Source organism: Apteryx rowi, unplaced genomic scaffold, assembly GCF_003343035.1.
Source record: "Apteryx rowi isolate R43461 unplaced genomic scaffold, aptRow1 scaffold_10, whole genome shotgun sequence".
Classification (NCBI taxonomy): domain Eukaryota; kingdom Metazoa; phylum Chordata; class Aves; order Apterygiformes; family Apterygidae; genus Apteryx; species Apteryx rowi.
Genome location: NW_020447197.1, coordinates 4,619,130 through 4,641,446, shown reverse-complemented (window position 1 = coordinate 4,641,446; position 22,317 = coordinate 4,619,130). Strand labels below are relative to the sequence as shown.

The 22,317-nt window shown below is 43.2% G+C and overlaps 3 protein-coding genes across 6 annotated transcripts in view; 1 reads left to right on the top strand and 2 right to left on the bottom strand.

Moving 5' to 3' along the window:
• Positions 1 to 22,317, bottom strand: part of LRRC34 (leucine rich repeat containing 34) — a 70,281-nt gene that overhangs the window by 2,132 nt on the left and 45,832 nt on the right. Inside the window, exons 2-14 of the mRNA XM_026061740.1 lie at positions 13,677 to 13,926; positions 13,454 to 13,575; positions 12,930 to 13,037; positions 10,853 to 11,079; positions 9,196 to 9,372; positions 8,792 to 8,910; positions 7,763 to 7,884; positions 7,541 to 7,605; positions 6,733 to 6,816; positions 4,961 to 5,089; positions 3,103 to 3,198; positions 1,342 to 1,496; positions 1,093 to 1,248 (exon numbers count right to left, since the gene is read on the bottom strand). Coding sequence (XP_025917525.1) covers positions 1,093 to 1,248; positions 1,342 to 1,496; positions 3,103 to 3,198; positions 4,961 to 5,089; positions 6,733 to 6,816; positions 7,541 to 7,605; positions 7,763 to 7,884; positions 8,792 to 8,907 — 923 coding nt within the window. The 5' untranslated portion in view covers positions 8,908 to 8,910; positions 9,196 to 9,372; positions 10,853 to 11,079; ... (1 more) ...; positions 13,454 to 13,575; positions 13,677 to 13,926. The remainder of the gene's footprint in view (positions 1 to 1,092; positions 1,249 to 1,341; positions 1,497 to 3,102; positions 3,199 to 4,960; positions 5,090 to 6,732; positions 6,817 to 7,540; positions 7,606 to 7,762; positions 7,885 to 8,791; positions 8,911 to 9,195; positions 9,373 to 10,852; positions 11,080 to 12,929; positions 13,038 to 13,453; positions 13,576 to 13,676; positions 13,927 to 22,317) is intronic.
• On the top strand, positions 11,388 to 17,851 carry LRRIQ4 (leucine rich repeats and IQ motif containing 4). Its single transcript, XM_026061749.1, has 5 exons — positions 11,388 to 12,699; positions 14,173 to 14,346; positions 14,994 to 15,132; positions 15,872 to 16,068; positions 17,075 to 17,851. The coding sequence occupies exons 1-5, from the start codon at positions 11,593 to 11,595 to the stop codon at positions 17,234 to 17,236; spliced, it is 1,779 nt and encodes a 592-aa protein (XP_025917534.1). The 5' UTR covers positions 11,388 to 11,592; the 3' UTR covers positions 17,237 to 17,851.
• LRRC31 (leucine rich repeat containing 31) overlaps positions 17,928 to 22,317 on the bottom strand; it is a 50,271-nt gene continuing 45,881 nt past the window's right edge. For all 4 annotated transcript variants that reach the window (XM_026061662.1, XM_026061670.1, XM_026061644.1 and 1 more), the window contains one exon: positions 17,928 to 21,426. In XM_026061662.1, the coding sequence (XP_025917447.1) occupies positions 21,107 to 21,426 (320 nt within the window). In that variant the 3' untranslated portion in view covers positions 17,928 to 21,106. The remainder of the gene's footprint in view (positions 21,427 to 22,317) is intronic.

The window sequence follows — 22,317 nt, the reverse complement described above, 5'->3', positions numbered from 1 at the left end:
ACCTGGAAGGCTTTCAGAGGCACCTAGCAGCCACCACCTCCTCAGTCTGCTACTTAAAACTAATGGCTTCAGGTAACACCTTTGATCAGCTTTTACAGCCTACTGGCACATGGTTTAAACACAGCTACAAAATATACCCTGACTGAGAGATTATAGCTCTTCTGGGCTCACCCGAAAGCTAACTTAAACAGAGGATTTTCTTAAGTGTTGAAGATCAGAATYAACAAATATAGAGCCTTATCCCTGCATGGAATCTGATTACCTTAAAATTCRGAAGACTTGGAGACCTTGGTTTGTTTACCCTTGTAGAGCATGGGGGCCTACACATTCAGGATGCAAAACCCCCCCGAACAACAACAAAAAAACAACCCCCCCMAAAAACCCTAAAGATCTAATAGCCTCTTTTTTGCCCTCTTAGAATGACTGTGAAAGCTGTGAAGTAAGTGCAAGATGGTAAGAACCACTGTAAAACTGATTTAAGATTCAACCAAAAAAGAAATAGAATCTGAAATAAACACACAAGCACATGTCAGACCATGCARCAATGGATAACGGAACCAAAGATGAGAGAGAAAAAGGAAATAAAATCAATTTGGAAGAGGACTGGCAGTATGGGAAGGTGAATACAAGGCCTTAGCACATTGGACTGAACGACATTTCTTGGCCTAGTATTTTACTGGCAGTGCTCTAGCTCAAGCAAAGCTGCAGGGGACTCGATCCAGTTACCCAAAGACAAGCCTCCTGTGCCACYTGAAATGCATCAGAGCATCCCCTTGGGTCACAGCTGCAGGTCTCCAGTAGGACCTGTGGCCTACTTGCCAGCACCCTTTGGACATCCCATATGTCTTGGGGCATGTCAAATGGCACAAGACACCTATGCCAAGGCAGATGAATCCCACCCAATCTGCTTGTCATGCTCATTTTTCCCTTCTCAGTTGGACCAAAAGGTTTTGAACTTTTTGTTTTACTTTTCTATTTTGATCAGTAACATCCAAGCACTCAATTTTGATATCAGTTCAGCCACTGCCAAGGCTGAGTTTCTTATATGCTCAGTGGTTACTCCAGCAGTTTCTGGGGAAGTTAAATACTAACGCTTGAAGGGTCCTGTTGCACAAAGCCAAGGCTTCACTCAGGTAGATAGCTCCATCATCTTCTATTCGGTTTGAATTAAGGTCTAGGATTTGCAGGGTTTGGTTCCGTTTTAGTAGTTCTCCCAAAAACTTCACATCATCACGAGTTATTTTATTACTGAAAGAGATGTGCAGATTTTTTTTTAAAAGGGGATACTAAAAAAGTAAGTGGCTAATGTTAGTCAGGTCTATGTCATGTAATAACTCTTACCAGCTAAGATCAAGGTATCTCAGGCTGCAGTTTTCATACAATGCCTCACATAGTCTCTCTACACCAAATTTTTTCATTTCATGCTTGCACAAATGCAATTCCACAAGAGAAGAGTTGGTTTTCAACATCAGAGCTATATGAACTGTGGTCTCTTCCTAAAAAGATACACTCCATTTTATTAAACTCAACTTGGAGGTAAGATCTGGTCTTACTTCAGTAAAAGAAAGATACACAACTAACAGCAGGATTTGGTCATCAGTAGTGTTCTACTACATATACTACAGCCATCTTAAAAACAGCCAGGAAACATTTTGTTATAATGACACTGGAGAGAAAGAAAAAAAAAAAAAGTGAAAAATACCAAAAAGATATTTGCAGATTTACAGTACTATACATCCCTGCAAATATCAGGAGCATCAATATTTGAACCATTATGTCTAATTGGTTCCCCTTCCAGTCGTTGCTTTTTCAAGACTATGTTTGAGTAAGCCTCCACTAGCTTTAGAAKTATCTTGTCATGACACAAATCTACTGCTTCATTAAAAGAAACAGGATTAACTATGGGAAAAAGTATGTCCTGTCACTGTAAGACATAGTAAGTTCATTTCGAAGTTGTCACATTTAGTTAAGATAACAACTGAATTCTGAGTCAAAAGTAAGGTAACAACTCAGAGGCCTCGGGCAAGCGGTAAGAGTTGAAGGTGGGACTAATGGCRAAGGGGAAGTCTCGAACAAATGTCTCGCCAGTATTTTCAATAGCAATAATTTAAATTGACTTCCAAAACAGTGCTTAGGCAGATCAAACCCTGCCTTAGTAGAAAAGAAACAACTGAAATTCATTGAACTGTTAAAAACACTTTTGGGATACAGGAAGACCTGGCCTTCATGACCRTTTAATTACTTTATCTTGCCATCAGCAAAATACTGTACGTCTCATGAACACCTGAAAACTGCTGCGAGTYTGGTGAAACCATCACAACCAGCTCTGCAGCCAAGACTTCAGCAGGAGCCCTGATGCACAGAAGCTGCGTGACTTGTTGAAGAGTCGTTCAGCTAAAGCACCACAGCTCTCTGCATGTACACATCTGATGGCCTGCAGCGCAGCCCCCAGCAACCACTGCCTTGCAGGGGTGTTTGTTTGTTTGTTTTTAAGTGCTTGATTGTTTTGGAGAGTTTGTATCTTTGTTTTGTATAACAAATGCATCATAGGTTTTTGTATTAATAAGGTTCATTAAAATCTACAGTAAATCACCTGTTAAGTTTATGCTTCAAGTTCACATGATGAAACAACAAAACCAAACATGAATATGGCATCCTGTTAAAGTATGCCTTTCTCCTTTAGGCTGTGGAAGCTGGCAGTTACCCTTGCATCACACTGCTCAAATAAACAGCAGTCTTTTGTTCTTCCCCTTATTTCCTGCTAAACAGCATTTCTCCCTCATTCTGCTGAGCACTGTATAAGCTCTCCATGCTATAACAGTAGGAATACTGGGTTCACTAATATCAAGCCATCTTCATTAGCCCGTTATTTGACAAATGCATATGTATGAAGGAAGAAATAAAAACACTTTAGTTAAACTGAGGCAGCCTGCGAGTGCTCAAGGCTTGGGGCAGAAAGAGAAAAAGAATGTTCCTGGAATCACTTATATTACTCTGTAAGGAAGCCCATAGTCACGTAGTCCAGAAGTTCATAAATGCATCAGTATTGACTGTATTTACGCATCTCTCCGACTGAGCTGACACTGCAGTCTGCTCACTTACCTCTTGGCTGTATATTAAAGGACGGTTAAGGTTTATTGCTTTGACCGATCTGTTTGGAGTCAAGACTGTTGCTATTGCCATTAGACTCTGCGTACCCTGAAAATGAAAATAAACAAACTCTTTAGAGAAACCCAACCCATCACATATAGATCAAGCTACAAAATTACCATGACTTCTTAGAACTGATTGTCAGATGGGCTCAGATTGGAAATACTATTTCTGCCTCTACATACCTCAGAGAGGTGCGAGTGCACTAGCAAATACTTACAGACACATAATGTATTTTCTGTAACACCAGTCTCTATGGAATAATAGAGTGGGATTAGACTGAGAGGTACAAATKACTAGGAGCTTTGGCAACTCACAAAATAAAAAGCAAGAATAATGCATCTCAAAGAGATACTTGTTCATTTAATTTCCTTCACCTAATTTATGACACAGAATGGGCTTGGGTGTGTTCTCTGAGGTCTGTGGTAAAARTTTTGGCTAACTTTTATCCATTAAGTAAATTCATATTAAATGTGAATTAATGCAGTACAGACTAGTGAGATTCTAGGATACAGGCCAATCCTGATTTTTTTTATTTCCTTCTATTTTGCTTACTTACACGTAACTTATATTTATGCTACTTTACAATGAGGCTTATCTACACCTGAAGCTATTTTACTTTAAATCAACTATCTATCAACTCCCTATCAAGTATAACCACATTATGCTTTCAAATATATTTTACCTGCACTGACTACATTTTCCTTGTTTATGTATTTGCAAGACCCTTCACTGTTGCTAAAGCATATTTCCCATTCTAGTTTGGCAGAAAATTCTGTAATTGCAGGAAACTAATGTTTATAATAAAGTTTCATCTGACCCCAGGTCTCTCCCTGCTTCCAGATGATAGTCACAACAATTAGGTTACAGTCAAACTTACTCCTTCTGCCCAGCATATACTTTGTTATCTCCCCAAAAGATGAACAGCGTTAACAGGAAGACTGAGAGTGCCCAATTTAATTTCACTTCTACATTGGTTAGAGCATTCTCCTGCAAGGCAGGAAACAGGAGCTAAGTCTCTCAGGCAGGGARAAGAACCACTTCCACCTTCCAACCCCTCTGAGGTTACCGCACAAGGAGAAACCACCACCAGGCAGGTGTCCAGGCCTGAGACCAGGAGGCAGTTCAGAGCTGCGAATGCTAACTGGTGCCATAACCCCATGCGGGTTTTTAAAATCCTCCACAGACTTTTACCGGCTAGAGCAGGACGCTCCCTGCTCAGCACATGGGCCCATTCCTACCCTTTCCCATGCAGTGCAGAGGAAGTCTCAGCACCTGACTCAGGCAGGTGGCAGGTCATCTAAAATCAAATTAGGGGCCATTATACTCAATTCAGCACTGCTGTGCCTACATCCTTGCTGGACTGAGCTCCAGTATGAACAACAGAGCTATGGGAAGGAATAACTTCCAGGCCTTATAGCACTGCACAGTCCAGAAAAGAGCCATCATAAAAAGAATCATTCATAAAAAAGCCCCTTCTTCAATGAGAACTACCCAGGATTTAGACAGCATAACAAATATGAACAGCAGAAACAAACCTTGCAAAACATGAAAGCCAAGCACCTGAATCCTCAGGGACATAGCGGTCCTAATATATCACAGGATATGACTTSACAGGTGCTCTATGAAACATGCCTTTCCAAGCATGCCCTGCAACATTACATTTTGTGATAGCTGGAGGTAACACAGTGTATAAAATAAGTGGCAACAGATGGCATATCCCCCTAATTAAGCACTGCAGGTCCTTTGTAATACCCTTGAAATACTGTTAGTTTTATGTCATTGCTGATAATTTTACTGGGTTACTCACCAGATCACAGTCTCCAAGATCTAACTTCTCTAAGGCTGAATTAATTTGCAGCATTGAAGCAAAGTACATCCCACCTTTGTTTCCTATTTTGTTTCCAGTCATTCGCAAATACAGAAGTGTTTCATTCCTCTAGACAAAATAAATAAAAAGAACTTAATTCCTTGGAAATGGCCTGAACAGCAGCACAGTCCTTTTTCCTGTGAATCCTGCTAGTYGTCACACAAAGACAAAACATCCCTGTAGAATAATAGTGTCTAGCTGATAACACTGAGTAAGCAGTTGGCTCAGGCTCCCCACAGTGGAATCAAAAGCATGACAGTCGGGATGGAAAATCTGATTGAGACCTTTGTTTCTCTGATGTAAGCCCCCAAATTTCAGGCTCATGAAAATACTCCAGGGAGAAATTTATGCCAAAATTGGCAGCTGAAATGAAAATTATACTAAAACCGATTTACATCAATTAAGTGTATTTTATACAAAATTATAATTTGTTTTTAAGAAACCAGGACTTTGCTTTATTTTTCAGAGGCTTTTAAATCACATGACCCATCAAAGTTCAGTGAAGCCAGCTGACTTCAGTAGTTGTGACAGTAGTACTGCCTGGTGGAGAGTCAAGCCAGGGCGCAAGTCTTTGCAGGACTGAGGTCTTCACTGGAAAAACAAAGTTCTGCCCTGGAAGGTCTAGAAAAGTCAATGTCTTTTTTTTTCTCCCTCCACAGAACTTCAAAGGATATTAWATATCTATTCAGTGGATCAAGTCCTAAATGCAATGCACAGTAGCTTTGCATCCGTAATTCCTCGGTATCCCTGTACTCGCTCATTACCAGAGATTATGACTGATTAAATAAGAGATTACAAAACACACGGTCCTGTGAGCAGCAGAACTAACGAAGCCAGGTTTCATAYGGCTTTGTATGCGTCCCGCGTGTCCGCAGCACGCCCTCCCCTGCTGCTCCGCAGGCATCACCCCTCCTCTCCGCCTGCTTCCCCCGCGGATCCCACCCGACCCGGCGCAGCTGCGGAGCCGCCCGGCTGCTGAACGACCCCAGCGAACGCTGCTGCAGAGCTGCACAAGCAGCGCTGGGGGTTGCATGCAAACCCAATGCGGTGTGATCCTCTCGGAGAAGCTTAGCGTTTTGGAGACTTGTCAAATTTAGTTGAAATTAACTCAGAGTTCAAAGACTATGAAGGAGGAGGAAAGAGCTCACGTGAGTCATTTCACAAACACAACAAACCTTACACACAAGCCTCATTTCCTTAGGAAACCAGGCTAAAATAATAAACATGTTTTTATACTGCTGCTGTGATACAAAATTTTGAAAACACGTCTCAGACWTCTTGAATCAAGGCAAGTATTGACATCAGTTTCTCAAAGGAAAAACCCATAGCATTATTGCATAGCAGTGAGTTTTAGACCAGAAACAGGAAAGAAAAAGCAGCTTGGGCTATTGGAAATTGTGGCTACTGAGGAAATATTTCACTTTGATAAATAAAACAATCTCAGAATTTTCACACAGAAAAATCCAGATATATGATAGTTGTGACAAATATTAATAGCAGCAGAGGGCAACTTTCTCTTTGTCTGAAATCTGATTTCTGGAGTCTGCCTTGGAAAAACAAGTAATTTCTGTGTTACAGCAATAGACTGACGACAGATTGACATTTCAAGTCAACTTTGATGTTGGCAGGACAGCTAGTACTGTTAATCAAAAGTAAAAATATCAAACTAGATGTCATTGTCTAGATCTCCCAGAGTACAGACTAATACTCACGTGGAGTGCTCTCGCTATCAGCTCTGCTCCGCTTGTGCCAATATCATTAAACATCAGGTTAAGGTAGCGCAGAGTTGAGTTTTCCTTAGGAACACACAATGAGAAAAGCAATGAGGCTGKTTKTTTTTTTTTTTTCAGAGAATGCCTGCATTTTTCAAAAAGGAGATGCATCACACACATGCTTACAGCCTCTGCTTTTCCCTGCCTTTCAGGCAGCCCCTGACATGGGGAAGTGGTTAAAGTATACCAAGGTACATCAGATGATGAGGGGGAGACAGAAAAACGTGTAGGCTGTAGGTCATTAGGCATTTTGTGAACTTAATGGTATTCCTTGAACTCTAGTAACATAGGCACTGAGTGGCAAATCACCATTTTAGATTTGGATTTTGGTGCTTACAATAGTGGAAAGGCAGCATTAAAGATGCCTATGTTTAGATCCACAAAAAGACTAATAGAGATGATGAAGTATCTAAAGCAAAGGCCCTGGCACACTTGACACTACCATCACATCCTTTGCTAAACTGAACTGTAAGCCTAAAAGCCCCCCTGTTTATTCCACCTTTCTTTCTCATGACACACTAGACAAATGTCAAACAACTGCCCCTTTTGCTACCAGTACATGGAAAGAAATTACAAATTTCCCCAGAGAATGCAATCCGAGATTTTGGTGGGATGGATTTGGACGTGAAAGTCAAAATCAAAGGAATTTTGCCAAAACAATGCATTCTTGTCTCAAGTACACCACAGATAAATATTATTGTAGCCAAATAAATCACACATTGATAAAAGATGAACATCATTTTGGTACCTGAAGGAATTTTGCCATGTGTTTTGCTCCATCATCRGTTAATACATTATAACGCAGGTCCAACCCTGAAAAAGATGAAGAATGAAGAATGTGACAAATGCATATCTATAACTAATTGATCTCTAAACAGAAAGAAATAATGATGAATTAAGGCTGAAAACTAGATTGCTTAATTTTTTTCATGTATGTTTGAAATTACCATGCGAATATGAGAAAACATACCTGTGACAAATACAGTATTTTGTAAGACAGGGGCAAGAGCTTGAAGATCTTCATCTGTAACTCTCTGCACTGGCACTAAATGGTTATTTCCAGCTATTTTTAATGTGATTCCTTTTGTCCATCTGTTGTAACATAAAAATATAAGGACATCAGGAAAAGGAAAATCATACAGAAAAATGAATTCTCTCTCCAGATAGGAAATCTATCCATGCTCGCCCTCACTGGCATGTTTCTCAGAACTGCACGCAGCTAACTTTGGCGGCCCTGTGACCGACAACATGATTCAGGCTGTACATCAGCACTGTCCACTTTGATATTCTGAAGACTCTGCAGCTGCAGGACCACACTTAGCACATGTGCRCAGAAAGCAGGAAGAAGCAAGATGAGGGGAGAACAGAAGGCAGTAGAGGAGACTAACCTGGGGGCCATCTCATCATCTCCTTTTCACTTGTTCCCTTTCATTTATTTAGTCTGTCCTGCCCTCAGGACCAAAAGCTAACACAACCATTTCCTTACACTGTCTCTCCTCAGATTCTCTCTCCAGAGAACAACCAGCTTTGACCCCATGAGCATCTATGARAGGAAGCCCTAGGTAGCCATAAAACAAGATACGGTTTGGGTGGTTAATGGCTTGTCAGGATTCAGAGACAGTTCAGGGAAGCATTACCAGCTGCAAGCTAATGGGATGCAGCTGAGGCTTTTTAAACAGGAGCAAGACAAAAGGAAGGGAGTTGGGATGACTAGACACTGAGTTTGGCTTCTCTAGGGGACATAAAGGCACCATCCTGTACATTTTTCACTTTTTTGATTTTACTGCTTGTAAAGCTGCCTAGAAAGGTTATATAGCTAAAAAATCCTGCCAAGATGATGTCAAGATGAGTTAAAACAGAACTTCTGCAGTAAAAGCTAAGTGTGATTTGTGTTCAAACCTGAAACTGCATGAACTTTCTCATTGTTCTATTTGTGGTCCTGCTATCTTGCTTAAGGCTTTCAGAAGCATCCGAAACATGCTGTGTGTTATTTCCTTACGTTTTATCACTTCTATCAGCTTCTTGAAGCATGTAAGCGACGAAGGGGTTTTCAGGCTGGCTCAAGTTTTGGCAGGCCTGCAAGTACTGCTGGTGAAGATCTGGAAGAACTGACATGACCTGCTCGAAAACAAAACAAACTGTTATTGCTTGCATCGTTATAGTAGCTTAGCAACATCTCTAAGGACCCAAACTGTGTTGTGCCAGGTGCTGCACAACAATAAAAAAGGGGTTAGTCCTAAAAGAGTTACAATTCTCAGTGTATATAACAGAAAAATAGCAGATACAGCAGATAGATGGAGAAAACATGGGAACAAGAGGTAGACTCGTGTATGTATTTCTGACTTGCCAGGGGGAGCTGGAATATGAACGGCGGCAGAAGCAGAGGGTTTTGGCAGGACATACCTCTCTGTCCACGTGTGCTACCCAAGCAGCAGACTGCCCTGGGCAGCGTGTCACCACACCAGCAGGTCACATCCAGACTAGCTCCTAATAAACRCTAGGGCTCGATGTTCAGGCGCAGAGACACGAACGCGTGGATCACTGACCAAATTGGTACAGGGAATGGATGTGACTGGCCGTCTGTAAGCAGAGAAACTGCATTTACACCCCTTGCTAGGCCATCCGAAACCAGCAATGAGATCTGAGACCACGAGCCGCCCTGTCGCATCCAGGAGAGAGCAAAGCCCTGTCCYGTTGAGCACCTGCTCCCCTCGTGACCCACCTGAAACGGTTTGGGTCTGCAAACTTTACGGATGCATACAAGCTACTGAAACAACCAATTCCTAAACGCCCCCCTCCCCGTACAAACCCACGCTCCCTCTGGCAAGAGCCCCGCGAGCTTGGCTGAAGTGCAGAGCGGGTCTCCGCAGATTCAAGGCGGACATCCCAGCCCCACCTCTCATGGAGGAGCCGGCAGAGCGCGGGCAGCGGGGCGCAGCAGCACGGCGGCCGAGCGCCCCTCATCCCGCGCGGGGCCGTCTCCCGCCGCGGGGGAACGGGCAGGCCCCGGCGCCCCGCGCGCCTCCCCCTCCCGCCGGCTCCCGGCGAAGACCTCCGGGCGAGAGTGGGAGGCGCGCTGGGATGCAGAGCGCACGGAGCCCGACTCCGGTCGCCACGGCGACGCAGCCCGCGCGCTCCCTCCTGCCGGGTGAAATTCTCTGTTTTTTCCTGTTTTCCTCTGTTCCTCAAGGCCAGCAGCGTGTCTGCGGGTGGGAGAGGCCGAGGCGGCGAGGCCCGGCCCGCGTGGGAGGCRCAGCGCCTGGGGAGCACGGGGGGAGCCGGGGAGGGATCTGGGCCGTAGGTGGTGCTTCCAAAGCTTACGTCGGATCGCCTTGGGATGCCGCAGCATTAGTCGGGCCCTAAGACAGAGATTAACAGGCAGCAAAGCAGGCGAGGCAGCCCCAGACGCGCGGTAAATCCCCTTGCCACGGGGCTGTGATCGCCCGCGCGTTGTGATGAGGGCTGCGCAGGTGTGCTGCACAGGTTGGGAACGGGCATCGCGGCCACGGGGTAAAGGGATTCATCCCGCACATCCCAGGGCCTCATCGGGTGACGTTCTTCCGCGAAACCAGCCTGACGCACACGTTCCCCCTCAGCCCCGACACTGAGCAGGAGCCTTTGGCTGCCAGCCCACGCTGTGGCGCTCCTGGAGCCTTAATCTGAGAGTCGTGTGCGACGCTGGGCTTTTCGCACAGCAGCTTCTGGCTGGGGTCTCTTCTGCCCTGCCTCCATTAAGAGGAAAGGTTTGGCAGCCAGASAGAGGTGATGTTACTCACAGCCAAGCGAGTCTATAATACCTTAATCACTTATCCCTGGGACATTCACTTAGCAGTCTGCCCATGTTCTCAGAGGACCCTTCACAAAAATTAATGTGGTCACACAGATTAGCAGAGTTACTTCAAAGGTGCCTGTCCCTTTCATTGAATAAATCCTTCCAGCGTCTTTAATACTACCCGTGTATCCAAGGGGGGGTGGACTGGGATCTCATGTTCTCCCTGCCTCACAATACACAGGGATCATTCCTCAATAGGGAACTCAAAACTAATMAAAAAGAAAATACCTTTACACAATGTCCAAATTAGATTGTGAAACTCAGTGTTGTTCTCTCCACACCTTSTGTTCTTTCAGTTCTCCCCCCCGCTCGGGTGACGCCCGGACGYGGCCCACCTCCGGCACTGTGACATGCTGCCGGCAGGAGCTTGGCATCAGGGAGGTGGGAGCTCACCAACACCYGTCTCCCGCTGATCAGTTCTTAAAAGCTAGCCGAAAGCCTTCCTCCATCCAGGCCTGTCAATGTCAGAGGTCAGTCAGGTAGTCACCCTTCCCTCCTGTCACCATCAGCAATATTAGAAATTTAAGGGTAATATAAATATCGGCTTCACTCTATGGCTCAGAAACCACTACGCATCATAGGAAAAGGTGCCCCCTTTTCATAATAAAACTCTCACCAGTTTTACCATCAGCATAGCTGGATACGGAACTCAGTCAGTGTTTTTAAAAATAGGCCTTTAAGACTCAAGAGGGTTGCTTCATCCAGCCCCACTGACTTTAACAATGTCACCATCCGAATTTTGGCTGTTGGGGCACTGAAGGATATATTGTGGTTCAAAGTTATGGTCCCRCTGTATGTATTCAGCTTTCACTGTCAATGAACAACAGCAGCTTTTTTCAAGGGTAAAACTGAGAGAAGACTGTCCCTAAACACTAAGCTCTTCCAATATTTATTTAGAGTAGGAAGATGTTTGAGTATTGTTGATTTTTTATCTTTTTCTCTTCTTAAATTAAAAATAAGAAGCAGAGATGGTTGAGCCTCAGCAGAGCCAGAAGTCCAGCACATGGAGCACTCCTTACCCCAAAGGCAGCACTGTTTGTTTTGAGAACAACCCCGTTCAGACTGCACAAGAAATACCAGTGAATGGAGTGCCAGAGAAGGAAGCTCTTTCCCCCATGCATGTCACAGACAGGATATTTTTTATTGATTTAGCCAATAAGCAACAGACAACCATCCCACCAGACGTCTTGAGACTGGAAGATCTAGAAGAGCTGCACATGGAAAAGAACCTGATTGAAAGCATCCCAAGAGCCATCAATCACCTGAGAAACATGAGGGTTCTCTACCTGGACCAGAATCACATACAGGATATATGTGAAGAACTGGGGGAGCTGAAATGTCTTCAGAGCTTAGATTTAAGTAACAATCCACTGTCTTTCAGTTCGCTGCCTGTTATCAGCAAGTTGCAGGCCCTTCGTCAGCTCAGGCTCTATAAAGTAAACTTGCATGAAGTCCCAGTACAGATCTGCAAATACCTACATCATATAGAACTGCTTGGACTCTCTGACAATAATCTAAAGTGTCTGCCCAAAGAACTAGTGAACCTGACACAACTCAGAGAGATTTACCTCCAAAAAAACAGATTTGAAAGTTTTCCCATGGAGCTTTGTCATATGGTAAATTTAGAAATAATAGATCTGGAACAAAATCTAGTCAGTCTCATTCCAGAAGAGGCTGGCTCTTTGACAAACTTAGTTAAGCTATTTTTAGCTTTTAATAATCTATCCTCCATTCCTGATACACTGCAACACTGCCAGAAACTGGCTGTGCTGGATCTGTCTCATAATCTCCTGCACAAGCTTCCCCAAGGTTTGAAGAATCTCACTGAAATGGAAGAACTTGGACTATCTGGTAACAATCTGGAGAAGCTCCCACGTGAGATTTGCAGCTGGTTGTCCCTTTCCCTTGTTTACTTGAGGAACACTGGACTGCACACAGTACCAAAGTCCTTCACCAGATTAACCAGCCTCAGGATACTAGATCTAAGTGAAAATTGCTTCAATGAGATTCCTAAAAGAATGTGCGCTATGAAAAATCTGGAAATTTTGGCCCTGGATGACAATCAGATACATGAGGTATTTGTTCTTATTCATTTTTATTATATTTCCTCCCTTTTTCAAAATCTATGTTCTTCATTGCAATTGAGTACCACCTTTCCCTACCAATGTGGGATGGCATGTTGCACCTTGGTACCAGCTCTCTTCCATGAGAGATGATGTTGCACCTGTTTAGGTGGTCTGTGGATTCATTTTTCCTATTTAGATGTTTACAATTAGATGTAGCTCCTTCCTTAGCACGCACTTACCATGCAGTATGYGGCTGTCTCATGTGCCTTAATCATTCACTGCAGTTTTTCTTCAACAGTCAGGTAAGTCCCCATCAGGCCTAAAAGAACTCGTCACCAGGCAGCTGCCTATGGAGCAATCAGCGCAGGCAGACAGGTAAAACCCACGCTTTTCTCAGAAAACGCTGTATTTGCAAAGTTTCTCGTATTATCAGTAAGGGAACACCGGTACATCCTGCACTTCAGTGCTTGCTTTGCTGGTTGTTTTCCCATTCCAGTTTGAGACTACATATAGTCTGTCTTTGAACTAAGAAACTCTTATGCACTAGCTGAAAGCTTCACAGTACTGGAATGACTGTGAAAGCCATTAGAGCTATGGAGTCCTTGTATCTCAATTAAAATGGCACTCAGTAAGGCAAGTGATGGTCAAGGTAGTAAGAGTTTGTCACCTAATCCTGATATCCACCAGAGACTACGTAACTCATCATCACCAACCACTGAGTATTCAAACAGGGAGAGAAAAGAGAGAATATGGAAAGTCTGACCTGTGTGTTGAGCAGTAAAGATGAAATACTGACTGAAGGGACTGGTTCAGGTGTTTTGCATCTTCTTCTGTGTACACTGAAAATAAGAGCTGCAGTTGTGTAGAATCAATACATGTCACAAACTGAAACAGAGCAGAGGGCAATTTTAAAATGGTTAGAATATTGTTAATGCCTTTAACACAATTAACATTTGCTGTTCATTTGATAATAAACAATTACGTACCCTAAAGCTGTGCTATTATGACAATAATCATGGACATCCTCATTTTAGAGCTCAGGATACACCTCCCTTTTCATATGATGCAGCTCTCCTTTTCCAAGGAGATTTTCACTTGGGCTGTTTTCTTCTTGAAGGTCATATTTGCAGAAGTAGTAATTTATGCAAAAGAATCACTTTCAGATTTCAGTCATTTAAATTACTCTCCCCTGTGCTGAGCATACAAAGGAAGTGAAGAAGCAGACAAATGTTTCTGCTAAGAAATAAAATTAACCACATAAGAAATCTTTCCAGTAGAGGAAACAACATGGATTTTTTTTGCCAAAGTTTACACCATACTGTGAGATATAATGTTATATTAATGACTGGAATATTCTATGATGTTCATCCATCAACATTAATGCAGCTTCACAGCTTTTTCCTAAAGATGTTTCCCTAAAACTGAAATCCCAAAGATTACTGTTTAATTGACATAATGTATCTTCTTAATGACTGTGTCTAGATACCCGTGGAGGTGAAAGAACTGGCAAATCTAAAGTGTCTTGGCCTGACTGGAAACCAATTCAGTATCTTTCCAAAGGAAATCTTTCTCCTGGAGTCATTAGAGAGATTATACCTGGGACAAGATAAAGGAATTAAATTCACAAGCCTGCCAGGAGACATCAAGAAATTGCAGGTAGGAACAAGAGAAGGGGAAGAATTGGGCCTGCTGCGGCATGGCACTTCTGGGGACTTCAGCAGCTCCCAAACGCGGGACTGGAGATTCTCGTAATCTCTTAAGGCAATGAACATTCGAGTAGTCCAAAGGGTGCAGCATCAGGCCAGGGCTTTCAGAATAGGCATAGCATGAAAACTCAGTGTTTGAAACCAAATTCTACATATTTTCCTAATACTATACATTGTCTTGGGTCAAAATCACAGACTCTGCGCTCCTGGGGCTGCAATATTGCTAACCCAATGCTTTACTGCATGACCAGTCACTGCAAAGCCTGATATAGTGGGCCACAGCAAATGTCACTTTGGCTCCTGACTCTTCCTGTTTAACCACCAGCTGGACACTTCAACGCTCTGCTAGTATTCAGACAGAGCACAAGTAACTGAATAAGCAACAGGGAAAAGTAAGTGTGTCCTCAAGCCTGGCAGTGCCTATTGAAAATGCAATACACAGCCCATGTTGTCTCTCTGTGCCTGTTACTCATCCCAATGGTATCTCAGTGCTTAAACTTAATTTCTGCACTTACTGATATTCTCTGTACACTGCTTATAAATCAAGCTAAGAAAAAATCCTTTAATTATGAAAAGTTATGCACACATATTTTCCAGAATCTGAAAGAACTGCATATAGAGAATAATCATCTGGAGAACCTGCCTCTAGCCATCGGCTTGTTGACCCACCTGGAAATACTTGACTGTCGCAACAATTGCCTTAAACGGGTCCCAGACTCCATATGCCAAATACAAGGTGCAATATAGTCTTTGCATTTGTGGCCCTAAGGACACAAATTCCAGTAAGCGTTTTAGAAAAAGGAGGGAGAAGGGAAGGAAGGAATGCAGTGCATAGTTCAGGACTCATGCAGTAATTGTAAGGGGGTCAAATAGGATGGAAGCTAGGAGCTGGGAAGGTGGTGGGGAGCACTGTGCCCAAGCCAAGCAGACAGGAGGAGGTCCTCCCCAGGGACCCACCTCAGCCTCAAGGGTTGGGGGGAAAGGGTGTATCCCAGAGCTCAGCTCCAAGCAGACCACCTGATGGGAGAAGACCCACTGGGTCAGCACCAGCGATGCCAGGGCAGTGGTGAGGAACCTGACCTCTGTGGGTGCCCCCCAGCCCAGTTCTTCCATCTTCCCCAGTTCTCCACTGCATCTCTGCGTGTGGCTAAGTTCACTAGTGCTGCTGGTGAGCCACTTAGCAGTACTTCTGAAAGCTGGATTTGGCCACCTGACTGCTGCCTGAATGGTCTTCATCTAGTGAAATAAACGCATTGATTTAGGAAACCCTTATTCCCCTCCTTTTGTATTTAGGAACAGCTACTTTGAATTTCAAACAACGCTCTGGTGGGATATTCAGTACACACACTCACTGCATGCACAAACTGAAGAGTCTGGGCTTCATCCACATGCTGTTTTATGGGGAGCACACAGGAATGTTCCACATCAGTCCTGGTCTTTGCACCGACCGCAGCTGTCTGCTTTTGTGTGTTCAGCTCTGCAAAAGCTGCTCGTTCAGAACAATCAGCTGCACCAGCTGCCCGAGGATTTGGACACTCTGCAGCAGCTGGAGCTGGTGCTTGTGGATGGGAATCCTATGACAGACCCTCCAATGGAAGTGTGCTGCCGGGGGACATTCGCCATCTTGGAATACTTACGGGAAAAAAGGCGTAAAAAGGCCATGATCTTAAAGGTACAGGTGTTCAAAAAGTCACTGCAACATACAGACAAAGCCGTGGTTTTAGTAATCCGGTATCTTCTAGAACAATCTACAGGGCACTCTATGCAACACCAAAAACATCTTAAAACATTGCATGCATCACCTGTGGTGGAGCAGTACTTCTATTACTGATCATGTTAAGGTAGGATATAGGGAGCCATCAGGAAATACAGCACTGGGCATCATTCACAAACGTAACAGAAGGTTTTAACRGCCCCACCATGTCACAGTGAGCAGAACAGTCCTTACAACTCGCTGCAGAGCTTTCCTTAGTTCCTTGTCCAGTGGAAGAGGAATGGTTAGTGTGTCCAAACACAAGGCGGATCCTCCAAATCAAGGCCTTACTTAAAGATGCAACTAACTGCAGGTGGCATCTTGCGCTCTGGCTGACTGCAGTTTGACTGCAGAGAGTTGAAGTTCCAGTGTGCAGCCACATTGAACAAAACACACTTTTTTTGTGTGTTCTTTCTTTTCCAAAAGATCAGTCTGTATCACTAGCGGGCCACGGACTGAATTTGCTCAGAACAAATACAAGGCAAGAAAGAAGAAAAGGCAAACCCTCAGTCTTTGATTCTTCTGCGCCTCCCCTCCGTAATGTCTGATTATTCTGTGAACTAATGTGTTTCTCCCAACCTGTTCTTCTGAGACTCTGGACTAAATGATGACATTTTGAGATGTGTAGATGTGGTCATTCATTATTCTAATGAAAGGGTCTGGAGAACAACAGTGTTAGTGTCCTCCCTGATAAGGAATTTCCCTTGAAGAAACAGCACACAGAAAGAAGCTAGAGAATAAAACCCCAGGTGGCTGGCCGTCCATCCTAGCTGCAACCAATGTAGTCTAATACAGAAAAGGGGGTTTTTTGGAGACCACAACGTGCCTGGCTTTTTGTACCAATAGTAACCATCAGTAACACTGTTCCACATTCTTGCTTTTACCCTTTTCCTCGAGGTAACCAGACTATTCCTCCCTTTTTCAGATCCAGAATCTGTGGCGTGGATTGATGATCCGGAAGGGGATTGGATCTTTCCTGACACTTAAGAAACTAATAAAAACAGGAAAGAAGGGGAAAAAAGGAAAAGAAAAGAGAAAGGAAAAGGGAGGAGAAAAGCCTATAAAAGGAGCGAAAGCCAAAAAGTGACATTTGTACAGCAAACTGTACGGAGCTCTTTTCAGTTACACGAAGGGCAGATGTGAGCAGAGATAAGTGAGTAAGAAACAAACAGTATTAAAGCATTTGGAACAGCAAGTATTACAATGAAAACAGATCATTTTGAGGCTTGTTTTTGTGCTTTTATCAACATTTACTCCAGATGAATGAGGCTGATTCTGAAATATTCTGAGATTTCTCATTCTGAATGCATGTTATCTCAAAGCATAAAGACAGCTGATTAACTGGAAATGAATCTGATCTGTAGGAGTCCGGTTCTTTGTTCTGAATCCCAAAATATTTTACATGCAATTCTTAGAAATCTGTTTTCCAATCAGCAAGGTACATCCATATCTAGAGTGAAACAATACTTGTAGCCACACATGCCAGCAGTTATTAAATGATTTTTACATCCAGAAATGATGAATACCTTGTTTGGAAATATGGAGGAGGATTCTAGGTAGTCAGGATGCAAGCACCTCTACCAGAACATGTATTACCATCTTGTCTTGTGGAGGTGTAAAAAAAAAAAACTGTTTAAAAAGTATCTCTACACTTTTGCAAAAATGTTCATGATGTTTTGACAGTCTGTAGTTATAGTAATTTGAATGACTGCAAGCTGTCAAATCCTTAGTGTTATAGCTCATCTGTGAGATATCTTGGTAAGTAACAACTTGTAAAATGTCTGTGTACAACAGGTTTATTTGAAAACAGTGAGTTTGCAGAATGCAAAATTCTGCAATGATTCTGGGTCCTGCCATGTAATAACACCATTGTTATTCAAAAGAATTGTGAAAGACACTCCTTGCTATAATTGTAGCATGCAAAATTTACATGTATCCATACTGTTTCAGAGCACTTCACAGACAGCTGTTTGTCCTAGACATTCAATATCCTTGTCTAGTTTTTATTCAGTATTGCTCAGTGCTTCCCCCAACTCCTCAAGAGTTTTATTTGCAGCAGAACTAAGGCGCAGAGCCAGACTGTGACCAGCCACTGTACAGACTCAAAAGACATGAATGGGTGGGTAGCAAAACACCTTATTCAGCTTATTTGGCTGGTCAAAACTGCAGTCCTGCTTCCTCACCTTGTCTGAGTTGGCTCAAAGAAAGAGAATTTGGTCACTGAAGGAGGTGGTGACAGCAGGGTCACTAATACACAGCTCTTTCTAGAGCTCCATCTCCAGAAGTGCTCTTCTGAATGAGGTGGGCTGCATCTGTGTCCAGGGTATGGATCTAATTTCTGTTTGACTCTTGAATCTGTTGATACTGAAGTCTCATTAATGCACCTGCCAGTAAGGAGAGAGCTGGGGACTTTAAGTGGAGAAAACTGGGATTGTTCTGCCTTTTAATTTTCCATTTTACTAGGTGACTGATGCTGTTTTGATTGCTTGGAGGTGTCTTATGAAACCTTTTCACCCTAAGTGAAGGCGTAGAGGCATAGAAAGGATGACTCAGGCAGGGACTACTGAGGAGGAAATCACTGGGAGAGAGAGAGATTTCAAGGAAGACTGGAAGATAAATGGTACATAAATAGACGTGAACAGAGAGCTTTCTAGTGGCACCATAGGCATGACACAATCATGACAAAGGACTGAGAAGGCGATCATGAGAAGTGAGTGGAGAGGTTGCTAACAGTGAGTCTGTACTGCGCTCTGGAGCTGAGAACAAGGAACCAGAGTGTGACACAGCAAGAAACCCCAACACTGATGTCCAGTTAAGGCAGTAAGATTACAACAGACGTTTGACATTAAACGTAGGCCAGCTGCTTTACTAAATTAGAAAGTGCAGTTCAAATGGGAAAGGAGTGTTTCAGAGAGATTGTCAAAGAACAGACAGAGGGTCACTTTCTCAGCTGAGCCAGAAGCATATTTAAGGAGAGTCAAGAAAAGGCAAGTGACTACGAGAAGAGGTTGGTGTGCAGGTGTTAAACAGACATGATGGTATTTCTGCATTAGAAGTAACTCTCCTGGCTTGAGTCACTGCTTCAAAGTCTCCCAGAACATTAGCCCTGCATGAAACAGAAACCAGAGCTCTTTGCTTCCTTTCAGAAGATGAGCATCTCCGTAGAAAATAGCTGATGGCACACTGCAGCAATTCCCTGCTACCTCTGACCGGGCACTCCAGTTCATACCACATTTCTCAGAGCTAGGGGTGCCAAGTGTATTTTACAGTGGAACTGAAACTGGAACGAGGAAGTCCAAGGAGACCTTCACATGAAATCATGGATTAAGCAATGCAGTAGCAGCAGCACAGCATGGTTAGCTGCTACCTATCCCYGACTAGTCAGAAGTTGATGTTGGAAGGGTCACTGAGACTGAAAGCTGAATATTAACCTGATTCTTCATGGGAGAACTTGCTGAGGGGTCCTAACAAGCTAGGAGAGTGCCACTGAGTGATCCTGTTGTGCCTCTCCTCCAGGAGATTGCTGCAACATGGAGACATGCTCAGGGCTAACTGAGCAGTACTTTATCCCTCAAGCTGTCTCAGGATTTCTCTAAGACTCCTCACTCAGTGGGCAGATCTAATATCTTTACTTCCTAAAATATCTTACCAATGAATAATCCCATTGCAGTCACTGAATCCACGTGTGGGCTAACATGCTCTATGACATGAGTGATTATGCCAGATTTTGGCTATGTTTAAGCATATCTAATAAAATCCCAAATAAGAAATTACCAAATAAAGAAAAGAGGAGACACTCAAATGTCCTGAGTCAGTGCTTGATCTAATGGGTCTTGGGCACAGAGCAGAGTGCTCTGCTCCTAGCTAGATGCTGTCCTGTGGCTTTGAATAACAGACTTTGCTTCTCTGGGTTGATTTCTTCCATCTTTAAGGCAAGGATAAGAACACTGCCTACTAATGGATTAATCCTGAATGCAGAAAGCATGAAGGCACTAAGGGGACCCCCATGGGTTTTGATATGCTCTAGATCAGGCCCTTAAATCTGGAATTTTGACTTTGTGCTGTATTTCCTAAGAGGGTTAGTACAGAAGGTGCGGGCTGGGTAAGGCTGAAACAGCCCAGGATAAGAAGGACCATCCCTGAAGTTTCCTGAAATCTTTGCACAGCCTTATCCAGAATGCTTACGGATTGCTCTGCATTCAGAATTCTTGCTAATATACCAGGACATACTTCTATTTAACATACCCCAGCACTTCTCTTGCCCTCAAGGCCTGCAGAGACACCAGTCAACTCTTTCTTACCTTGATTTTATGCTGATTCTATACCCAGGACTCATCTACACCATCAGAAGGCATCAAGGGCCAGAGCAGAGCCAGAATGGATTCCTTTGTATTCTCCTTACTGGACTAATACATAATCCTGAGTTGTTGGGATGCTTTCCAAAGCTTTCAATTATGTAGCTTTAATACATTCATGAAGAGGCAAAAGTTTTGAGGGAGAAGAGACTAAAATTTAAAACATAGAGGATTCAAGTATTTGAATATAAAAGGTGCCTTTGTTATACACACAAGGCCATACTMATGTTGCCCACCCATAGGTATTGCACATCACAGCCACTTCTCTCTGTTGGCAAACCTGGAATGCAGCCATCTGAAATTTTCACTGCTCTTTTAACATTAGACACTGCAGTATTCACAACACCAAAATTAAGCCCATGTAGTAGTTTCAGCATAGCAATGTAAGCATGGCCCAGAGAACAGGAAAGAGTATGTTATTAAATGTAAGGATCTATGTATTCAGAAGGTTAAATAACAGTTTTATATGATTTTGGAACTATTTCAAGAGCTCTCAAGAAAAAAGACAAGAGTAATAATGGGATAGTATTCTAAATCAGAGACACACAATACTTAGTTCACGGGCTGCTTGCAAAAGGCCTTCCAGAAACCTTCAAACTCCATCAACAGTCAAAACGAATGCTTCTTTTGTTGTCTTGATTAAAGCTTTCCAGTCGTTTCCGCTGGGACTCTGAAAGGACCCATCTTTGCATCCCCAGCTCTGCCAATGCAGGCAGTTTTGTCAGTGCTGCTAACAACTCACTGAACCACATCCCACAGTCACGGCAAGATGATGGGCGAAGACTGACATCTAACTCTGACAGTTCTTTGAATACTGCCAAGCCTTTAAAGAAAATGGCCCACCCTTCATCAGAGACGTTGTCATTATAACTCAAGTCCAGCTTCTGTAACCTGGCTAGATGACCATCCTGTGTCAGTAAGACTGAAAGAAATGACAGCCACAAACAGACAATCAATATACCCTGCAATTGCTTTAAAAGGTTACAAGAAGAGTAGTATTTTAACACGATATTATTTAAGGCCTTTCAGCATTCAAACATAGCAAGGTTCAACTCTTAGTAATATCAAATGTGCCAATCACTTCTTATCGGTCTCAGAAAGGCTATATTATCACAGCTGAAGGTGCGTACAACATTTAAAGCACAGGCAATTCAAAAGGAACAAAAGTGTCAGGTTAAAAGTTTATGGCAACCTGAAAACCCGTGAGTCAGTTGGAAGGAGGTTATATCAAGTGCCAACTGAAAAAGGCAGACAGGCCTTGTAGGGAGATTTAGAAAGAGGAAAGCAAAACTAGATGAGGACACATGATTACAACAGCCACCACTCAGCGTGGGAGGGTAGCAGGCCTAATTTTCCCTTGAGGGAACTGGGAATTTAATGTACAATTGGCAAAGTAGCCACCCACCAAAGGTGACATTTGTAAAGTCAAAAACATTCAGGCTGCATCTCACCAGCCTTCAGACTATAAGCCTTAACAGCTATCACACAGCTWTTGCCAGCTTCACACACTCAAAACCCATGAGTTGGGCCCAGAGAATCASGAGGATGTTTTTAAAATAAACAGATTTTAAAAAGGATCCTAGAATTTATTCTTTCATTGGGTTCCCATTTTCCAGCATTTCTCAGCAGCTGCTGGGAAGTGGACTAAAATATTTCTATTTTAATTCTCCCATAACAGTGTGACTCCAGAATCACACCTAATGGACCAAAAGTTGGTAATGCCTCTATTACTGGCTGTCAGCATGTACGTTCCTCATAAATTACTGAATACCAAAACAGCAACTGAACAAAATAAAAATGCTTAAAGGCAGCT

Coding starts and splice junctions, on each gene's coding strand:
- LRRIQ4 (XM_026061749.1), top strand. CDS start 11,593: ATGGTTGAGCCTCAGCAGAGCCAGAAGTCCAGCACATGGAGCACTCCT. Junction 14,347..14,993: donor GAGACATCAAGAAATTGCAG/GTAGGAACAAGA, acceptor CATATTTTCCAG/AATCTGAAAGAACTGCATAT. Junction 15,133..15,871: donor CTCCATATGCCAAATACAAG/GTGCAATATAGT, acceptor TTGTGTGTTCAG/CTCTGCAAAAGCTGCTCGTT.